The sequence below is a fragment of the Stegostoma tigrinum genome, chromosome 9 (assembly GCF_030684315.1).
Source record: "Stegostoma tigrinum isolate sSteTig4 chromosome 9, sSteTig4.hap1, whole genome shotgun sequence".
Taxonomy (NCBI): domain Eukaryota; kingdom Metazoa; phylum Chordata; class Chondrichthyes; order Orectolobiformes; family Stegostomatidae; genus Stegostoma; species Stegostoma tigrinum.
In genome coordinates, this window is record NC_081362.1 from 47,039,268 (window position 1) to 47,062,451 (window position 23,184).

At 40.7% G+C, this 23,184-nt stretch overlaps 1 protein-coding gene across 5 annotated transcripts in view; it reads left to right on the forward strand.

The window, feature by feature from the left end:
• The window catches only part of LOC125454630 (clathrin heavy chain linker domain-containing protein 1-like), a 53,230-nt gene that overhangs the window by 25,315 nt on the left and 4,731 nt on the right, over positions 1-23,184 (forward strand). For 3 of the 5 annotated variants that reach the window (XM_048535602.2, XM_048535606.2, XM_048535603.2), the window contains 4 exons: positions 5,961-6,048; positions 7,286-7,392; positions 12,508-12,682; positions 21,062-21,264. In XM_048535602.2, the coding sequence (XP_048391559.1) occupies positions 5,961-6,048; positions 7,286-7,392; positions 12,508-12,682; positions 21,062-21,264 (573 nt within the window). Of the gene's footprint in view, positions 1-5,960; positions 6,049-7,285; positions 7,393-12,507; positions 12,683-21,061; positions 21,265-21,505; position 23,184 lie in introns of those variants that run through there. The other 2 variants (XM_048535605.2, XM_048535604.2) reach the window with 2 other exon arrangements.

Here is a 23,184-nt window from a genome sequence, read left to right on the forward strand (position 1 = left end):
ATTCACCTTTTAATCTAGTTTTTCAAGCAAGTTTCAGACCAGAGACTTTTCAGTCACAGGCAGAATACATGCAAACAGTAGCAGAGTGGATCAGCACTAAGACCACCCCTGTTTCTCATCAGTAAGTGCCGCATCCTCTGGTTTAGATATCCTTAAGCCACTTTGACAGCTACTGAGAAAAAGGATAAGTATGTATAGGTGGCAGGTGGTTTGAGTGTGAGGGTGCTAGATGGGTGAGATAAAGTGCCGAATGGATGAGGTATGAGCCAAGCAGCTGAGGTGGTAGGATGATAAGTGCACAATCAGTACAGATATCAGGTGGGGGGGAGGGGGGGTGGCGGGTGTCAAAATCAGGGGAGGAAATTGGATCTATGGGTGTTTGGGTCAGGGTGCTTTTAGTCCAAGGAGGTAGGGAGGCAGAAATTCAGGACCGTGTGTGTGTGTGTGTGTGTGTGTGTGTGTGTGTGTGTGTGTGTGTGTGTGTGTGTGTGTGTGTGTGTGTGTGTGTGGTCTATGGACTTCAAGTAATGAAGTTGATGGGCCAGGGGTGATTTTGTCAGCTGGGTTCTGATAGGGTCGTAATGTGTGTCACAAATTGGAGGACGTGATTTTGGTTCTGGTGGGGTTCAAGTGGATGTCAGGTCCAAGGGAGCAGAGGTCAGGTCAGGCACACAAGCAGCAGTAAACGTTAGATCTGGGTAGATCCATAGAGAAACACAGTTGAAGGTATGTGGACAGTTTCAGCGATTTAAGTTCATCTGGAATGGGAATGGGTCTGTTAATGGTCGGTAGAGTTGGAGGGGTAGTGAATGCTGAATCATGGGATGAGGGCAGGCATCAGTTGTCATCTGGCTGCCAGAGAGGCTGCAATGGCCTGCTTCAGCTAATCTGAGTGTGTGAAGCCATTTTGCAGTATAATCATAAACCTTGTGTGTCTCCCGCTGTATTGAATCAAAGTGTGTATCCAAGCAGTTCTTTTCAGATTCGGGCAAATATAACAAACAGAAGGCTCAGCAACAGCAATTTGCTAAATATGAATGTTTATTAAGTAATAATAAATTATTATAATGGCAACAATAAACAATTATAGTGGCAATAATAAATGGAAAAGAGGAAAAAAGCAGCAAGTATCACACCTTTCTAGAAAAAGCAACAAGTGTCATGCCTGATTGGGACCCCTCAAGTGATAACTGATCTGGAGGCTTGGTTCATCCCTATCGCTGTTCACGATCCCGAGCTGAAGTAAGTCCAGTAGCAGCAGCAGGATCAGCAACAGTAGCATTACCAACAGCAGCAGGAGCAGCTTGGAATGTAATTCTGTCTTATACAGTGTGACAAATAGCCAGGAAAAGGAAAGCAGATACAGCAAGACAAAACTGCTGGCTAGTACAGACGACATAGGATTGGAAAACAAGTAGAGGTGTCATCTTCGGCTCATAAAGGGATGTTCACAGAGCTCGTTCAAGATCATGCAGCTTGTTAAAAATTATTCTAAACTTACCCAGCCTATTTTCTCATCCTGTACAGTCTATTTTCTCATGCAGCTGTCAAATATCATCATTAGTTCTCACAATCCAAAAATTTAACCACAACATTCACATGCTTTCCTTGTCTTCCACTCTGATCATTCCATACCATTTATCTGAAGGCTACAGTACATTTGGAATTTAGCATACTTAAAAGGATGGTAAATTAATGAACAATCATGCGAAGTGTTTGATTCATTTAAATGAATATATACACAATGCTACAAGCATTATTGACACACCTAAAAATATTCTGTTTAGCTAAAAGTCTTCTTATGGCTGTATATGGTGCAGATCAGTGCTGGGTCCACTGCTTTTCATCATGTATATAAATGATTTGGATGTGAATATAGGAGGAGTGGTTAGTAAGTTTGGAGATAACACCAAAATAGGTGGTGTAGTGGACAGTCTAACAGATTGTCTCAGAGTACAACGGAACTTAGATAAGAGGGCCAATGAGCCAAAAAGTGACAAATGGAGTTTAATTTAGACAAATGTGAGGTGTTGCATTTTGGTAAGGCAAGCCAACGTAGAAATTATACAGTTAATGGTAGGGGTGTGGGGAGTGTTGCCGAACAAAGTGACTTAGGGGTGCAGGTGCATAGTCACTTGAAGGTGGAAACACAGTTCAACGGAGTGGTGAAGAAGGCGTTTGGCGTGTTTGCCTTCATTGGTCAGAACATTGAGTATAGGAGTATGGAAGTCATGTTGTGGCTGTACAGGACATTGGTGAGGCCACTTTTGAAATACTGCATACAATTCTGGTTGCCCTTCATAAACATTGTTAAACTTGAGAGGGTGCAGAAAAGATTTACAAGGATGTTGCCAGGGCTGGAGGGTTACAGTTATAGGGAGAGGCTGGAAAGGCTGGAGCATTTTTCCCTTTAGTTTCAGAGACTGTGGTGTGACCTTATAGAGGTCTGTAAAACCATGAGGGGCATGAATAAGGTAATGGCCAAGGTCCATTTCCTAGGGTGGTGGAGTCCAAAACTGGAACGCATAGGTTTAAGGTGAGACAGGAAAAATTTAGAATGGACCTGAGGGGTAACATTTTCGTGCAGAGGGTGGTGCGTATATGTAAAAAGCTGCCGAAGGAAATGGTGAAGATGGGTATAATCATAACATTTGAAAGGAATCTTGATGGGTATTTGAATAGGAAGGGTTTGGAGGGTTATGGACAAAATGCTGGCAAATTGGATTAGGTCAGGTTGCAATGTCTGGTCAGCACGGACGCGTTGGACCAAAGATTCTGTTTCTGTTCCATATGAATCTATGACTATATAACTCCTGTGACTTCAACAAAGGTAGGGCCAGGCTGTTTATTCCCTGCTCTGAGATGAAATGCGCTTGGAAGATTCCCTCTGAGTTTTGAAATCTGTCAGACCCTTGCCAAAGACCACTGCATCTGCACCCTTTAGATGAGTTCCACTTCCATGGGCCCATCCTCCATCTTTAGTCTCGTGCACCTGCACTTCGCTGCTAATTAGGAGTTAGAGAGCAGTACCAGTATTTTGGTGAGATATTGAACTATCAAGTTGAATTTTTCCTCCATGCTAGGCTAAGTGGCAGACTGAGTTTGCAGGCCATCGATCAGGACCATCGCTTGTATTCTTGCTGTACCCACTTTTCCATACAAATGTTTTTTTTTCTCTGTGGAGATGAGTATCAGCACAAAAGCCTGACATCATAACATTCATACCAGAAATAGACTCCTTTAATGTCGCTCCGAGAGTGTGCATTGCTTCTCAGAGTCCCGATAAAAGCATACACATTTTAGTTGATGTTCCAGATGTGCTTTTTTTTGGACCACTCCCCAAGCTCGCTGTCTTCATCCAGCCGACCAGTGCTTGGCATCTCCCATATCATCCATTGTAGACTCTAATACCTTTTTGTTTTTAGCACCCATTCAGATGTAATGTATGCCTCGTGACAACCTATCTATCTCTAATGCAGTGCACACTGATGTGTGTGTATCTGCAGTATCAAAGAGTTTAACGTGGGTTATGCAGTAGTGCATCCTCAAACTACATATCCTCCTTTGAGGATTTTTTGGTCTCCTTGTGCTCACTATCAGCCTTGAAGGATTTGTTGGAGATGAGACATATTTCAATGCTGGCATGGTGAAGAGGTACTAACTCTACATTCTAAGTGGAATTATACTGCTGTTATTGGTGATATCAATTTATCAAAAATGGGTGTTATATCTCATGGGGCAATGTATTATCCAGACCTGCCTGCGAGGACTGTGGAAGAGTCCCATCTCTGTCAACTACATTCTTGGAGTATGCTGACCTCTAAAGATCATTTCTGTGTTGTGGGAGCAGCCTGTGGGCTACAGTTCCAGGCTCATCCCTGATCCTTTACTCTCCTTGGGCTTGTGCGGTTTTCTCAGACAGTGAAAGAGAGCAGAGAGTTATCAATGTGAGAAGTGCGATGGGTGAAGAGAATGGAATGACCACATTTGTGCAAGCTTACTGTGAGGAATGGGTGTGCAAGATCAATAAGATTAGGATGAACCTAAGCCTTGGCTATTCAGAGCGGACCATGAAATGGTACCTAGAAAAAGAAAAATGAATGGAACTGCAAGGTTTTTACTTGTTTTTTATTTGTGATGTAGCATTGATTTATTTTCTCTTAAGAAGACACTGGGAAGCTCCCTACTGAACTGCTGCTGTCCAAGTGGTTAAAGTACATCACAGTGATCTTAGGAAGGGAATTACAAGATTTTAACCAAGTGACAGTGAAGGATCAATGATATTATTAGAAGTCAGGATGGTCTTACTGGAAGAGGAACTTGTGGGTGGTGGTATTCCTATGCTCCTGTTGCCATTATTCTTCAAGATGCTACTGATTTTGAAAGTACTGTTGAATGACCCTTGTTGATCTCTTGTATACCATTCACAAGATGTATTGCAAAAGGTATGTTGTTTTGAGGACAGCTGAACAGGAGGATGCTGTACAAGTCAGTGTTATGCCACTTACCTTTCCTGTCAACATTAGGTCATTAAACCTTTTGGGGCATTGTATCCAGCTGCAAGTAACCACGATCTTACTGCTGGCACCAAGACCACCTGTTTAGTTTGGGTGCTGCCCCCCTCCCCTTGTCAGTGGAAAACAACACTACCCTCTTACTCCAACTACTTCCTTGGAAAAGTCAAACAGCTGGAGATGGGGCAACCTTTCTATATCTTCTATCATTGCTGTCTTTTTTTTGCCTTTACAAACAAAGCAGGGTGAAATGTTTTGAAGACCTATCGGTGTCCTTTTAAATACAGAGCTTTTACCTGACATGAGCAGATTACATCACGCCCTCAGTCTATCATTGGTCAGGAAGCTAATGTCATGAGTGAATTAACCGGTCAATGCAATGCTCACCGCTGAAGCAAATGGGCTTCCGATCTATAGCTGACTATAACCCCAGTCTGTTGCAATAAAACTCGCTCATGAAATTGGGGCAGAGAAGTTCAAATGAGAGTTGGATGGAGAATTCAAGATACTGAAATTTCAGCATCAAAATTGTGAACTGAATGGAGATGTTCAGCAAAGAAATCACCTAGCCTCCAATTGTGTAATTTTGTATAAAACACATTGTTATTCTCCAGTTTCTGTGGTATGTAACCACACAAACTAGAATGATTACTTCAAAAAGCCTTCAAGTGCCACAAAAAAAAATTTCAACCTAAACATGAGCATAAGTAGATGTTACATAAATAATATAACTGAGTGCAGTTTTCTCCTTGATATGGGGAATTATATTTAAAGTGGAAATGTTGACCCATGTTTGTAGCACTTCGGTGCAACGATGGTAAGGATGCTTGTCATGAATACTTCTTGAACTTTTGGAAACTCTGCTATTTGAAATATCCTTAGTTTCTCTCCCTTCTATCAGATGGAGAAAATAACATGAGAATTTGCTTTAGAAAGCATTACATAGCCTGCTTTATGCAACAGTGCACAGTAAAGTGTATTGTTATTGCTGTCCTTTGTGGCAACCTGTAGAGTTTGAGAAAGATAAAAGACAGCTGTGACCTTCATACTGTTACCTGTCTTTAACCTTGACTGGAGGTCTCTCTAAAGAATGTTGCACAACTTTGTAACTGTTTCTATGATGATTCAGACTATTTGGAATGATCATTCAACTACATTTGGTTGGCAGAATTAAGACGAATGTGAGTAGTTTATCTTTGGCTTTCCTTCATACTATAAGAAAACACATAGCCTTTGTTCAACATCTCTGATTTATTAATCAGGATCTAAGTCCCTTCCTTAAGGATCTAAGGATTCATGGCACATTTGGTGGAATGTCAATTGTACGGATGTATCGCAGCTAATTTTCTTACCAACTGAAATTTTAATGCTTAAATAACAGTACATACATACATCCATTTAGATTGTCGTATTCCATAATAAAATAATACATTTGTTCTGATACAGAGGTTGGTACTCTTTGGCCTGAAATATTGGACGCAGATGATCCAAGTGCAATTAACGAACCAGCATACTTGTTAGAATATGTTGAGAGGTGAGCTGAAATGACAATTTGAGTTTGTGAATGTTTTCACTGTTCAAAGAATTATCTACTACTTTTAATCGATTATAGGGTTGCATTGATCAATAAAAAGAGGGATGTTTATGAACATGAAAAGAAAACAGACAAGTAATGAGATGTGAAAGTTGCCCATCAACCAAAAGCTGTCTCTTGACACCTCAAAAGGTTCTGGACATCTAGTTTCCTCCTGGTAATTGGTGAAATCGGAAACTTAATAAATAAGGCAAGATATATAGTTAATGAGGCCAATAATACACATTATGCCCTTTAACAGGTGTGTTACTGCCACCTAGTGAGAATCTCTTGACATCTGGACCTTGGAAAATGAAGTTAATTGCTTCCAATGTTGAGAAAGGTCTTGCGTGAATTCTCACATGAATCTCGCAGATTTCTAGCCTCAGCTCATGTTGTTCAGAGCTCTGTAAGCTTCCACTCATAGTCCTCCATTACCTGAGGTCAGAATTGGCAAAGGATGTCGGACAGTAAGGAGGCTGGAAGGTATAAGCCTGAGGCCACAATTAAAATATTCTGTTTGTTCTGTTGTATGAGTCTGAAAGGGTTAATATTTGATTGCAAGAGTGATTAGGGATTTAGTGGCATTGTGGTACTGTCATCGGACTGCTAACTCAGGACCCCAGGCTAATCTTCTGGGGACATAGGTTCAAATCCCAGATGGGCAGAGGTGAAATTTAAATTCAACAAAAATCTGGATTTGAAGGAAAAAGCTAGCCAAATGATAATCATGTAACCTGTTGTTTTAAAAAAATCTTGCTCACTAATGCCCTTCATGAAAAGAAAATCAGCCATCACTACCTTGTCTGGTCAACATGTGATTCCAGAAATGTAGTTGACTCTTAACTACCCTTTGGACAATTAGGACTGGGCAATAAATGCTGTACAGGCAAATGATGCCTATGTCTCATGAATAAATAGAAAAAGCACAGTCCACTGTGATGTCATGGGGCTCAGAGTAAAGACAAGTTTGTAAGAGACAGATATGGAGCGAATGTGCTCCTAACAGTTTCTGCAATAAGGTAATTCGTTTTCATGCATCTTGTAAATAGTTGCAGTAATGGCTAGTATTGTCATCTCTATCATTCCTCTACTCATACTGGCAAGGTGAATGTCCTAATCCACACCAAACTGCTTTGGGGTTGGAGGAACCCGCTCACAACTGCTTCTAAATTAAAACTTCCACTTTTTTTTCTAGATTTAATAAACTGTTTGATGATAAGCAATATAAGGAAGCTGCAATACATGTAGCAAATTGCCCCAGAGGAATTCTTCATAATTTGGAGATCATGGAACGGTTTAAAGGTCAGTTATGCATTTTGTTCATTCATGTGTTTTATGCATCAAAATGGGGAAACTTAATCCTGCATCAGCTAGGTGTTTCCTTCTAGGTTTTCAACTTCAATAATGAAATAGGACAGTTCAGTAGTTCTGCAACTACCTCTGTTGGAATATTTCCTTGATATCATTATATTCATTACATTTCGTAGAATCTCATGAAAATTAGGTTATTACAGCAGAATATTTCAGTAAGCAAATGATTTCCAATAGCAATCTCTTCCAGACCCAACTTTTTTTGTTATATAAAAGCAGCACAGTTTCTTTAAAATAGCTCATTTAAGGACTCAAATTATACTTCTTCCTCTGAGACTGCAATTAGTTCATTTATGTAACTACTATTAAACTGGCACATTCACAACAACATAAAGTATGCTTACCATTCACTTGGGCTCACATTGTTAAAGGGAATGCATGTTGAAGAATTGGTGTTATGTTGTAGTTTTATTTCTGACATATGATCCCATCAAGCACTGTCGCCCACTGAGAGCTCAATATTAGTCAAGTCTAAGCAAATTGAAGTCCATGGGGAAACCAGGTTATTATTAATTGATTGTCATTTAATGAAATACATAGCATAGTTGTATATGAATAATATCATTAAAAACACTAAATTGATGAATAACAGCTCCCAAAGCTCAAAAGTTGGCATCCAAGTTGCACTCTTCAAGGGCAGTTAAGAATGGGAAATAATTTTGGCTTTCTCAAAGATTCCCACATTCCAGAAATGAATTAAAACATTTACATTTTTAAAATTTCTACTGCCAGTGATGCTCAGAAAGCCTTCTCTACCTACGCAGCTAATCCTGAGTTACAATACATATCGCATTCCCACTATCTTAAAGTTTATCTCTGCTGAAGATCATTAAGAGCAAGGTCATTTTTATTTGTCAGGTTAGCATGAATGTATGTTGTTAATCAGTGGATTAATGTATGATTTTTAAACCTCGAGTAGAATTGAAAATATCCCTGTGATCATTGTTTCATTATAATTAAATATTCAAATTAATAATGCCAATTTGCTATATGGTTGATTTTTTTTCCTAATAATTCTGACATGGACAACAATAGCAAGATAGTGTTTATCACTTAGTGATTGTAAGAACTGCAGATGCTGGAATCAGAGCCAAAACAGTATGGAGCTGGAGGAACCCAGCAGGCCAGGCAGCATCAGAGGTGCAGGAGAGTCGATGTTTTGGATCAGGACTGGTGAGGGGGAAGGGAGCTGGGAAATAAATAGAGGGAGGAGGGGTGGGGCTGGGGCAAGATAGGTGGGTGCAGGTAGGGAATGGTGGGGATTGGTCGGTGGGAAGGGTGGGGCAAATAGACTGGGAAGAAGGTGGACAGGTTGTGTCAGGTCAAGGAGGTGGGGATGAGAGGGAGGGTTGGACATGGGATGAGGCTGGGGATGGGAAGATTTTGAAACTGGTGACTTCTATGTTCAAGCCGTCAGGCTGCAGGCTCCTGAGGCATTACATGAGGTGGTGTTCACCAGTTTGCGTGTAGCGCCATTGTGGCATTGGAGGAGGGCCAGGACGGACATGTCACCTGGGAGTGGGAGGGGGAGTTAAAATGGTTAGCAGCCCGAAGTTGGTAACACAGTGTGGAGCTGGAGGAACAAAGCAGGCCAGGCAGCATCAGAGGAGCAGGAAAGTTGATGCTTCAGGTCAGGACCCGCTGCCTGGCCTGCTGTGTTCCTTCTGTGTTATCTCTGACTCCAGCATTTGCAGTTCTTACTATCTCTGAGCAACCAGAAGTGTTTTGTTGATCATAGCGTACAGAGTGCAGGTGCTCCGCAAATTGGTCATCGAATCTGCACTTGGTCTCACTGATGTCGAGGAGGCCACATCAGGAACAACAGATACAGTAGACGAGGTTGTGGGATGTACAGGTGAACCCCAGTCGGATATGGAAAGTTTGTCTTGGGCCTTGGATGGAGGTGAGGGGGGATGTGTAGGGGCAGGTATGGCACTTCCTGTGGTTGCAGGGAAACGTGCTCGGGGTGGTGGGGTTGGTTAGGAGTGTAGAGCAGATGAATGAATCATGGAATGATTGGTCCCTATGAAAGGCAGATAGGTGTGAGGAGGGAAATATCTCTTTGGTAGGGTTGCATTGTAAGTGGCCGGAGGATGATGCACTGGATACAGAAGTCGGTCGGGTGGTATGTGAGGACCAGGGGGACTCTGTCGTTATTTTTGTCGGGGAGGAGTGAGTTTGAGGGCAGAAGTACAGAAAATGCAAGACATGCATTTAAGGACATTTTTTGATCAAAGGAGGGGGGAAGTTGCGGTCCTTGAAGTGGGACGGTATCCAGAATAACCGGAAGTGGAATGCTCCGTCTTGGAAGCAGACACCAGTGGAGGTGGAGGAATTGGGAGTAGGGGATCACAATCTTGCAGGAGGATGGGTGAGAGGAGGTGTAGCTATGGGAGTTGGTGGGTTTGAAATAGATGCTAGTGTTGAGATGGTCACCGGATATAGAGATGGAGAGGGCCAGGAAGGGGAGGGTGGTAGTGAAGATGGTCAAGGTGAATTTGAAGTTGGGATGAAAGGTGTTGATAAAGTTGATGAACTGTTCAAGCTCCTCATGGGAGCATGAGGCAGCACTGATACAGTCATCAATGTAGTAGAGGAAGAGATGACGGATGGTGCCAATGTAACAGCAGAAGAGGGGCTGTTCTACTTATTCTACAAAAAGACACATCTAGCTCAGACCCATGTGGGAAATGTTGTTGAGGGTAAGGACAAGATCCGTTAAGTGGAGGAGGGTAAAGGGACACTGGTTGGGTCTGCAGAAGAGGAAGAAGTGGAAGGCTTTGAGGCCATCTCCTTGGGGGATACAACTGTTCACAGACTGGATGTCCATGGTGAGGTTTGGGGGTTGGGGATTTGAAAGTCTTGAAGGAGGTGGAGGGCATGGGTAGTGGCCTGAACATAGGTGGAGGGTTACTGGACCGAGGGGCAAAGACAGAGTCAAGGTAAGCGGAGAGGAATTCAGGTTGTCAGGAGCAGGCAGAGACAATGAGTCGACAAGGGCAGAGATAGTAGGAACTGCAGATGCTGGAGAATCTGAGATAACAGGGTTTAGAGCTGGATGAACACAGGCCAAGCAGCATCAGATGACCAGGAAGGCTGACATTTCCCCCGAAACGTCAGCCTCCCTGCTCCTCTGATGCTGCTTGGCCTGCTGTGTTCATCCAACTCTACACCTTGTTATCTCAGTTGACTAGGGCAGTCAGGTTTGTGGATTTTGGGAAAGAGGTAGAACCGGGCACTCTGGGGTTGGGGAAAGATGAGGTTGGAGGCTATAGGTGGGAAGTCATCTGAGGTGATGAGGAGGTTATAAAAGGTCTGAGAGGTAATGGTTTGGTGATCAAGGGTGGGGTCATAATGGAGGGGGCAGTAGGAGAAGGTGTCAGAGAGCTGGCACTGGTCTCCGCGATATAGAGGTCAGTACACCACACCATTACCGTGCCCCCCACTTTATCTGCGGGTTTGATGGTGAGATTGGGGTTGAAGCAGAGGCAGCGGAGGGCTGTGTGTTCCGATGGGGAGAGGTTGGAATTAATGAGAGGAGTGGAGAGATTGAGGCAATTGATGTCTCGATGGCAGTTGGAGTTCTAGAGGTTGAGGGAGGATATTAGGCTGTGGGGTGGTTTCAGGAGGAAGTGGTTTGTTGGAAATGAGAGAAGGGGTCAGCAGAGGTTGGGTTAGACTCAGGGTTAAAGAAATAGGTGTGGAGGTGGTAGAAAAAGAGTTCAACATTCAGATGTGTACCGAATTGGTTAATGTGCAGACGCCATCACTAGAGAAGGCATTAAGAGTCAATCCAATATTATGTGATCGAAGTCACCCATAGGCCAGATTAGGTCATCAATTGAATTTTTAACCTAAAAACAGCTCTTGTGGCACAGTAGTAGTGTCCCTGCCTCTGGGCCAGATGTACATGTTTATGTCCCACCTACACTGCAAATATATTGTCTCAATATATTCAGACACGTCAATTCAAAATATTTACAACATCTATTGTGGTCATTTTTGATGCCAAATGATCAAAGTTATTTAATTGAATCTCTCAACTTATTATGATGGAATTTGACCAAGCAAATTTGATGTTAGCAATCTTAATGAAAACCAATGTAAAGGTTGTAGTTAGGCATTGTAGAGCCTTCCTTTTTTCAGAAAAAATTTAAAACATTCTAACTTTCATGTTGCTGTATAACCGTGAATGAAAATACGTTTAATATAAAGTTTAAAAATATACAGTAAAAGAAATGTGGTAATTTTTTACGATGCACTCCCTCACTGCTGACTTACTTGCCACCTATCCTGCTGTCACACTTTCAGCTATCAAACCATCCTGATTTCTACTGGCCCTCCAAACTGAAGCCTGTGCCAATCCTTAACATATCCTTAAGCTTCCGATCCTCTAACTTGCAGCCTCTGCCACTCCTAAACTCATCCTCTCATGAAACCCCTGTTCCCTGACTTTGCTGCTCGCTGCTTCACTTTCCCAAACCCTAGCAGTGAGTGAGAGAGCTGTGGTGGCACGAGGACAATGGGAATGTGACTGAATATCTTAGAACTCTTATGACATTGATGAAAACAGCCTCTACTCAGCACCTCTGTATCCAAGCTTTCAGAACTCTGAGCTTTGGAGCCCACAATCTCAGTGAGGGAAGTTCCTAGATCCATTCCAAAATGGTGCAGATTGGGTGACACAGCCTGACGGAAAATGACTTAAACCAAATTTGGCAATTCTGAATGATAATAAGGGGCCCATTGTCTGAATAATATTGAAATAAAGCAACATAAAATGTCAAATTTAAATGGAATTTTCTATATATGAAAGATTTGTCTCACTTTTTCCCTTCAATTTGAGGAATTATTTGGCTCATCTAACAGGCTGTCATAATGGAAAAAATGAGATTCAGAGCTAATGAGCAACTTGCAAACATCTTTATTCTTGCTCTGTTAAACATAGTGAATTTATTAAAGATAGGTCGTCTAAAATGCACAACAATTGTGTATGAAGGTGTATTTTGTACTTTGACCAACTGTAATAATAATTTTCTCCCTCAGCTGTCACAGAATATGAAGGGCATATTTCTCCTCTCCTGCAATTCTTTGAAGCTGTAATGAGCTCTTTTTCTGCTGTCAGACATTCACCTAAAGCAAAAATGTCCTTGGAGGGAGTAGAATGTGCACTGAAGCAAAACCGACTGGACCTGGTCATTCACTGGGTAATACAACAGAGGTAATATTCTAAACTTAGTAGAATTATGTGCTGTACTGTTCTATGTTCTATGTTCTATTACTGTACAAGGCATAAGGAAGATAGTTACGTATTCCACGGATAAGCAGAAATGTGACCTGGAGATGAAAATTTTGTATCTGAAAATATCCTATTTTGCAACCGTTCACTGAAACATTTTGATGGAGCAAGGTTGCAACAAGTTTGGAAAGAATATAGAGCATAGAGACTGCAGGAAACCACTAGGAAAATTACTGGCCCGAGAGCATATATAAAACAGAGCAACACTGAACAGAATGCATATTTTCTGCTTTTATGTCAATCATGAAGATGATATTTGATTTATCTTAAAATGAATTGAAACAGCAGTAAACACCAAAATGATTGAACACATTTAGAGAACTATTTTGTATTAGCAATGGGAATTTTGATTCATGTAGGGAATCTAGTAGCATGAGTGCTGAGCAAACTAATTTCATAAACCAAAGACGTAAAAATGTGGGAAAATAGAATTAAAGTAATGAAATATTAGGTCAGCATGAAGTAGACTTCACCAATGTGAGACAGCGGCTGAGTATGTCTGGGAATTTGATTTAACGTTGGAATTTGTTGCTGGGGGAGGAGATACTTTAAATAAATGTTTACTGCAAGAAGTATAGTTTGCTGGGTGGAGAGGAGGTGCTTTTTCCTTCTACTCTTCTTCAGTAAGTTCACTGGCTGTGAAGAAACTGCAGTGAGGAACAATCTTTAAATTACCGTAGAAAGCACATTATCTTCACATGAATAGTTTTTACTTGGATTTAACTGAGAAAGACTAGAAATACAGCTACATCAGGGCAATTCAGTGAAGTAATATAAATAATCCAAAGCAGAGCAAGGTTAGTATAAGGAAAATAAAGTTAAGGCATGGCATGCAACTCATTGAGTGTAATGTGCGTGAAGACAAGGAGCCTACTGACGTCCTAAATGGCCATATGTATAGAAAGTGCTGCCAGAAGCTTGAGTTCCAGGTTTCAGAATTCAGGTGGTAGCTGGAGTCACATCAATAAGGCTGAAAGTTATACAGCGAGTTACTGGTCATATTTTGTAAGGGTAGGCATACATTTGAGGTGTCATGATCCATGTTGGTACCAATGTCTTTGGTAGGAAGGGACATGTAGCCCTGCAACCAGAATCAATGAAGATAGGTAGAAAATAATGATGCAGGACCTAAAATGTAGTATATCTGTAGGTTACATGTGCAAGTGACTACAGAAACAGGCAGATTAATGCATGGCTGGAAAGATGCTACAGGAGGGAAGCATTTAAATGCTGGGGACACTGGACCTAGTTGTGGGGAATATGGTACCTGTACAAGCTGGGCAGGTTGTACCTGAACAGAGTTGGAACTGACTTCCTTGCAGGGAGTTTTGCTGTTGCGGCTTTAAGGGCAGTAATGTGACTTGGCAGGAGTGGCAGAAACAAGAGAGATTAGAAAATAATAACAGGATTCACAAAATATTTGGAGAGATCGATAGCACTAGCAGAGAGAAAAGCAAGTTAATAGTTGAAGTTAGAGTAGGGATGATAGAAAGAAGTAATGAAGTCTAAATGAGGGTTAGTAAACATCTCTATGTTATGTGTATAGTAAATAAGTCCAATCAATAAGATTCAGGAGTCACAGGCACAGATTGCTTTGTGCAAAATATGATATTGTGGTAATAACGAAGACCTGGCTCAAGGAAGGCCAAGACTGAATATTAAATACTCTTGGGTACTAGCTGTTCTGGAAAGGTGGAAGCAGGGCAGTACTGGTTAAGGGGAGCATTGTAGTGTTGTAGGAAGAGGATGTTCAGAGGATTCAGTGATAAAATCAGGCTAGTGCTATGGAACAGAAAGATGCAGAGACATTGCTCAGTGTGGTCTATAAACTAAAGGGAAGACTGTAGAGGAACAAATCTATAGGGAAATTACAGAGGGATGTCAGTATTATACAGTGTTTATAAAGGAAGACACACAATGACCCAAATGTAGATTGGGATACTGGTAGTGTAAGTTGTATTGAGGGCACATGTTCCTAGACTGCATTCAGAAAACTTTCCTACAGCAGTATGATTTTAGCCCAACAAGAAAAGTTTTTCCTGGTTCTTGGAATGAGGTGGGCCAAGAAGATCATGTGTCAGAGAGGAACATTTTGAAGACAATGATCAGTGTATTGTTTAGGATGATGGTAGAGAATGACAATGGTCAATCCAAAGGACCAAAAATCCATTGGTGGGGAGGTGACTTCAGTGAGGCAAGAAGTGAATTGAACCAGGTTTACTCTGGAATCAGGTCCACAAGACTCAAGCAACTTCCTGTCACCCTAAGCCCAACTTCAGAAAATCTGTTTTGAATTGACCAAGAACCAGGTCCATTATAGGTAATGGAACTTGTTCAGGGTATAAAAGGAGGACCTGTAAGGAATTCCTGTGGTGAAGCAGGAAGTAGTGTCGATACCCAGACAAAACATTAATCAAGAGTCAAGTGAGTGCCATTTGTATTTGTTGTCAGCTGGTTACTGATGCTGACAGACATGGCCTGTCATGGTTTTCCAGCAGGTAAATGTGTTCCCATTCACATTTGACATAGGGAAATAAGTTTGTAGTTTACATATCCATTGTTCAGAGGCAGCCACAAATGTAAAAGGACAGATGGGTGCAGACAGTTCCAGTCTTCTCTTCTGGGATGGCAAAAACGTTAGTGAATCCGTAACCTAGCATTACCACAATAGGAAACATGTGAACTCACAGACTGATTGGCAACTCCAAGTCTTTGTATGGAGCTATGAATACCAATATGCATTTTCACAAGGGTTTAAAACACTTGAATGAAATGGTTATTTCCACATGTGTTTAATTACTTGAAGGAATTTAAATATAATAGTGTTTTTAATTAATAAGGGGTTTTTAAAACATTGATATTTTCAAAGGACAAATTTATTCCATCTCAGCATGGCTCCTGAAATCCACCAACAGTAGACAGAATTGATATGGAGGTGTAAGGATGGGGTGGATTAGGGCAGGGGGAGGATTCATTTCATTGGCATGAGTTGTATTCATTTGGCTTAGAAGCTAGAAAGGATCATGAAGAGTATTTAAAAGGGCATAGATTGGCATGAAAGTTAGAGAGGCCAGGGGGTGTAGTAGACAGGTATAGTTTGGTTTGAAGGGTACGAAGGGCAATAGGTGGAAAAGGGACATATGCTAACATGATTGAGACATGGAAAGCCTATAGGGAGTGAGGGCTACAAACCTGTTTTGTTTATGTTTTATTGTCTTTTTAGAACTGAAATGAAGCCCTGAGTTGCCAAGGCATGGCCTTCACAAAGCTCATTTCACATCAGGCAGCCCCTGTACCCCGCTCTGTGCTGTTTCCAGGGGTGGAGAACCTGACTCATCAGTACTTACCCTCTACGTTCAGTACTAAGAAAATCGGGACATCTGGGATATCTTCTGCTACATTGAGTTAATGACGTTGTGAATGTTTCTGATTTTGTACTCCTGACTCAGGAGTTAACAATCAACTCAAAGAGTTGGTAAAAGGAGATACATAAGTTAAGTAAATGGCAAAAAATCAGGAGATGAAATATAATATAAGGTTGACCACTTCAACAGCGATTATCAAAGCAGAATGTTATTTTAATAGAGAGATACTGCAAAACATTGTAGCACAATGGAATTTCCTTGTACATGAATCACAAAAAGTTGGCACCCAATGCAGCAAGTGATTAGGAAGGCAAATAGAATGTTGACCTATATTGTAAAACAGGAAACAGAGACGTCTTACTTCTCACTTACACCTGCTCTCCTGTTTATTTTGATCTCATCAAATTATCCACATTGATCCTGTTCACAAAAAACTACCAGTGACTGTGCTGTAAATCTATTCTTGATCATCAGTAGAGTGAAGGATGGTGTTTCGTAAGTACTTTCAAATGACAGTTACACAACAATAACATGCTCTTTGCTCAATGTCACTGTGTTAGAGTGTCAGCCCTCATTGGGGCCAAACATGAATAAAAGAGCTGAATTCAAGAAGTAAATTGAAAATGACTGTCACAGAGTCATATAACAGATCCTTTAGTCTGACCGGTCTATGTCAAACTTATTTCTGAAGTAAACTAATCCCACTTGTCTGCTTCTGGCCCACATCCCTCCAAATCTTTCCTATTCATGTCCTCATTGAAAAGTCTTTTAAATGTTGTAATTGTGCCCACATCCACCACATGCTTAGCATATTCATTCCACCCATGAACTACCCTCCCTTGTAAAAAAAAATTGCCTGTCATGTCTTTTTTAAATCTGTCTTCTCACCTTAAAAGTATGCCCTCTGGTATTGAAATCCCCCATCCTAGGGAAAAGACACCTAACATTACCCCTGTCTATACCTCTCATGATTTTATAAAATTCAGTACAGTCACCTCTCAACCTCTTATCCTCCAGTCAAAAGAGCCCCAGGCTATTTAGCGTTTCTTTATAACTCAAACCTTCCATAGTTGGCAACATCCTGGCAAATCCCTTCTCGGCCTCCTCCAAAGCTGAAAGTAAAATTGAAGTCAATGGAAATTTGAGGAAAATTCTCCGTAAGATGTCAGAGCAGAAGTAGGTCATTAAGCCTATTGAGTCTGCTTTGCCATTCAACGAGATCATGGCTGATTTGATAATCCTCAGTTCCACTTTCCTGCCTTTCCCTATTTACCCTTAATTCCCTCACTGATTTAAAAATCTGTCAATTTCACCCTTGAATAAACTTAATGATCCAGCCACTATAGCCCTATGCAGTAAAGAATTCCACAGATTTACTACCCTTGAATAGAAGAAATTCCTCCTCATCTCTGCCCTAAATGGGCAACACCCTTATTCTGAAAATATGTCCTCTGGACCTAGATCTCCCACAACAGGAAACAGCTTCTCAGTATCTACCAGTCAAACCCTCCAAGAATCTTAGATGTTTTGATAAGTTGTCTCTTATTTTTCTAAACTCCAATGAGCACAGGCTGAACCTACTCACCTTCACATTGTAAGAAAAGCTCTTCATTCCTAGATCAGCTAGTGAGCTTTCTCATGATTGCCTCCAATGCCAGTATATCTCTCCTTAGAGAAGGGGAGTAAAATGCTTCAAAATATTCCAGGTATGATCGAACTAGTGCTTTGTACAGTTTTCGTTCAAACATTCACTCCTTCAACCATTGATGCTCAGTTGCTACAGTGTCTACCATCTACAAGTGCACGGAAGAAATTTACTAAGGCTTCTTAGACAATATCTTCCAAACCTACACTCAATGCGATCTAGAAGGAGAAGGGCAGCAAATAAGTGGGAACCCCATGACGGGCAAGTTCCCCTGACTTGGAAATAGGTTACTAATTTCCTTCAGCACCACTGGATCACAATTTTGGAACTCCCTCCCTGGTGGCATAGTAAGTGTACCTACAGCAAATGGATTTCAATGATTCAAGGTGCAGCTCACCTCCACCTTCTCAGGGGCACCTAGAGATGGGCAATAGATGCTGGCCCAGCCAATATCACCCACATGCTATGAATAAAGAAAATAACCCTTGTAATGAACATTCTATTATCTTTCTTAATTGCTTTTTTTTGCATACTAATCTTTTGTGATTCATGCACACAAGAATGCCCAGATCCCTCTGCATTACAGAGGTCTCCAATCTCTCACCGTATAGATAAAATGCTTCCTTTTTACTCTTCCTGCCAAAATGGACAATTTCTCATTTGCCATATCTTTGCTCACTTAACCTATCCAAATCCCTCTTCAGCGTCCTTGTTCTGTCTTCACAACTCACTTCCCAACCTATGCGTGTGTTATCAGCAGATTTAACATTCATACCTTTGGTCCCTTCATCCAAGTAATTTACATATTTTGTAAAACGTTGAGGTGGCAGCACTGAGTTCGGTCGCACACCACTCATTTCATCTTACCAAGCAGAAAATGACCATTTATGCCTACTGTCTGTTTCCTGTTAGTTAGTTCCTTCCCGGTTCCTAGGTCAAAATCCTAGAATTCTCTCTTTTTCAGCACAGTTGGTGTATCTACATTACATGACCACAGTCGTTCAAGAAGATGGCTAACCAGCACCTTCTCAAAGGACTGGGCAATCAATGTTGTCCTTGCCAACAGAGCTCACATCAAATGAATGAATGATAAAAAAAACTTGGATCAGGAAGTCCAGGTTCAAGTTCCACCTGTCCAGACCTGTGTGATAACATGACTAAAAAGGTTGATTTCAAAAAAGAAACTAGAACTTTAAAAAAAAACTAAACTAAATATATATTTATACTGCAAACTGACAGTAACTTAATATGAGATTGTGAGTCAGCTTAGGAAGGAACTATTTTATTCCATTGTTCTAGCCTGAATAATGACCCTAAAAATGAAGAGCATGTATATTAACTACCATTCCACATCAGAATTCAGAATGCAACAAACCAAATCAGTGCCACTGATTAGCAGGAACTAGCTTCCCTCATTCAGCCTACTTTTGTTTGAGTTTTATGATTACATACAGATGGTTTGTGTTAACAAGAGTCCTTCCCACAACATGTTACAAAGGTGGACACAATTCCAGATAACCTGAACAATTATACTAAAATTCTTTTCTAATCAGACTTCCTCTGTTCAGATGATTGAAATAGCCAAATTCCCAGGAAATTCAAACCAAAATTTGCAACTTCTTAGGGTCTTTAAGAAAATTATTTGAAACTACTGCTTATCATGCTTATATAGTTGTTGCGGCTAATCTGAATATTCTTCTTGGCTCATGACAGTAGTGAGGTAGGTAGATGGACAGGAGGCTAGAGGAACAGAGCAAGCCAGGCAACACTCGATTAACACCCAAAACATTGGCTGCTCCTTTCCTTCAGATGCTGCCTAGCCTGCTGTGTTCTTCCAGCCTCCTGTTTGTCTGCCTTGGATTCCAGCATCACCAGTTTTGTTTTGTGTCTAACAGTAGTGAGATATTCTGGGACAAGCGCTCAGGAGATGTAATACACTCCATGTAGTTGTTAGAGTGATAATAGCTTCAATTTTTCATGTCCTGAAGCAGAGTCTCTATTGTCTAGACTTCACAAGGGAGTTGGGGGAAGGGTGGCCTGCACTATAGCACTTCTAAGACTGCAAACATTATTGTTATTTCTTGTGCCCTGCATAACTTAGCATTTTAAAGAACCTAACAATAAAACATTGATGTAATCAGGGAGGCAAAAGGTAAAACATAATTGAGGCAACTTTATTCTGCCAGCCTTTCCTATTCCACTGTCCATGGATGTATTCAGTGTACCCAGCCATTTGTCAATAAGCTGACCACTAGGGAGTAGTAAGGTAACTGAATCTCCAGTATTGGTATTAAAAGGGAATTGTGGAGTATCTAGGATAACACAATACCTTTGTGAGAAATTCAGCAGGGCCAGGGATGTGGGGTTAGGTCAACCTTCATTTCAGGGGCTGATTCAAATAATGTGCTGTAGACTCCAGATAAACAGCCAGGAAGAGGGACAGGTGCAGCTCGTAGCCCGTGCATCTGAACCAAGAAGAAGTAATGTGGAAATGCAATGGAAAGAAGTAGAATCAGAGAATCTGATAGCTTGTTATTTCAACAGACCCTATGACATGGTAAAAATTAAGGTCTCTATTTTACTGCTGCCTTCATCCAATTGCTTAATACAGTGAGGTGAGGAGGTAGGATGAATTTAAGTCCAACTGTAGCAAAATACTATCTATTGTACACTGCCCAATTTTCATTTTTGTTCACTTCAAGGGAACATGTAATAGACAGCTAATTTGGGTGCTCCATATTTTTGTTCTAATATTGTTATGTTTTGGAGCTGAAAATTTCCATTGCATCAATCAAAGCTTTCTGGAGAAAATACTGCACTGTTTATATGATAAATCATGCAGCATAATAACAATTCAGTTTGAAATTCTGGGTGATATTATCATTTAAATATCTCTGGTATCTGATAGCTTGCCTGTGTATTCGGCACATTGAAGCTATTCATGACTTGCAACTTCAAAGATAATGCACACTGGTTAACTTATCTTCACAATATTCAAAAATATGCTAAACTAAGCAGAAAGCAAGGGGTAATATGCAGTTTTCAGTGAGGTTAATGCAAAATGAATGAACGCAGAATAACTCCCACAGCAAATTTTCTTTTCTGTTGAAGTCGGGTAGGTTGTAGAGTCAGCTTCTGATCTGCTGTTATGAACGTGTTGTTGAATTTCACCTCTTAAAAACTAATAATTGATAGCTCATTTTAGGTATAACAAATGGAGTATATTTTGTTCCTTTATTGAAAACCCTTTTGATCTTTGACAAAATGTTTTCCTTCTCTTGTCATCTCTAGAGTAACATGTTGTGAAGAATTGGGAGACTTGATTTACAATTATGGCGATACTGAACTACGGAGAATGGACACATGCATGGGCCTGGCTCAGATTGTCTATGATAAATGTAATGTGCCCAAGAAAGCTGCTCTGTGCATGTGCATGTGTGGGCAGATTTCTGGAGCAATGGCATATATTCATGACTGCAAGAAGTTCAGCTTGGGTAAGAACTTGAGAAGAGATTTAGTTATAGTTTAGTAAATGTGATTAATATTGGAATAAGAATTTAAATGGAAAGTTTTTTGCGTGGTTAATTATTAAAGAATCTCTTCTCTCTATTGCTTAGCTTTAAACAGAAATGTAGTCTACTGAAAACTCTCATAGTCTTAAATTTTATCGGTATAAATCTTTGCATTTAATTGGTCTCAGTCATACCTGTTTGATTCTTTAAAACTTTTGACTAGAGGCAGTCTGGGAGCAGAGATTTCAAGTCTTATTTTTCACTTTGTGGTACCTGCCAGAACTGCATTATAACAAGTATCAGAATGGGCAAGAACGTGGCAGAGTAAGTATGACAGTGGAGGAGGCAGTGGCGTTGAGGCACAGGATGAGCAATCCAGTGGCATAGAGACATGTATTCAAATCCCACCATGGCAGTAGCAGTATTTGAATTCAGTGAATAAACCCGAAATTAAAAGCCAGTGTCAGTAATGGTGACCATAAAACCATTGTTATAAAACACAACTGCATCACCATTTTATCTCGGGGGAGTAAATTTACCCTGTTTATCTGATCTGGTCTATTTGTGATATCAGACCCACAGCATTGTGCGTTCTTAAATACCTACTAAATGGCCTATCAAGCCAATATGCTGCAAAAAGTTCAATAAAGAATGAAATTGTACAGACCACGTGGCATCAATGTAAGTGCTGAAAATGACAAAAGAAAATCTGGCCTTTTCAACTCTATAAAGTCCTCCAAAACAATGTTGGGGCTTGGGCCAAAATTGGGAGAGTTGTGCCTCAGCCTAATTAAGCATCAGCCTTACATTGTCATACTCATGGAATCAGACCTATAGATTGTATCCCAAATACCATCATCATCCCTGGACATGTCCTGTCCCAACAGCAGGTAGCTTGGTAGCACCAATCCTGAAGGCCATTGTTGCTAGGCTGGGTCAATGACAGGTTGGAAGGGACCAATAAGGAGTTGTGTTGTGTGGCACTTCCACTGTGCTTTCATGGTCATACTACACATACATCTGATACATTGGGCATTGAAAAGGTGCTGTGAGCCATCGTAAGCAGCAGAATTGTATTCAACCAATCTTTAACCTCAGAGCCTGTCATATTCCCCCTTCGGCCATTAAGCCCAGGGTTCAACCCGGGTTCAAAGAAGAATTCAGGGAAGCGTGCCACAATCACCAGCAGGCCAATATTAAAATGAGGCCATTGATCTTAATTGCATTGAACTTCCTTTCTAATGTGGAGGTGTTGGGTCTTTTCCACATGATTTGTTGTGACTTATAACAACGCTTATGTGAAAGCTTGAATTTACTAGAGCAGTGGAAGAACTTGCTCTTCAGACACAGGTGAGCGATCCATCCAAGGCAATTATCCATAGTCTTTCCAATTCCACATACGAATTTAAACAGTCTGTATAAAAGGACAGAGCCATTGAGATAAATTCGCAGATAAATTCATAGTTTTTATGCCCAAATTCCTCAGGAGAAGCTGACCTCCTTGCCTAATCTGTATGATTTTGAACCTCAATGTATTGAAAAGAGTGATTGCTTGCCAAAGTATTAGAGAAAAAGAAGTTTTTAGCACAGGCAATGGTAGTCCAATTAATTTTGTTCGTGCCAATTTGATGGTAAAGCAAATCAAAACCAATCTCCTGTTCTCTACACATTCACATTTCTTCTGCTTCAAAAGTTTTATGCAATCTTTTCTTTAAACCTGTGTTGAGACTGCCTCCTTTTGCAAAATAATTAAGAGAATGCAATTTATCTTGGGCAATGGTACAAAATGGTGTTATCTTTGTGATACATTCTGTCACATGTTGGTTTAGCATCCAGTTTGCTGTGCAATCAGTCTGTCTTGCATTGACCCTTTCTAATTTCTTATTTTTTGATTATCTTCCT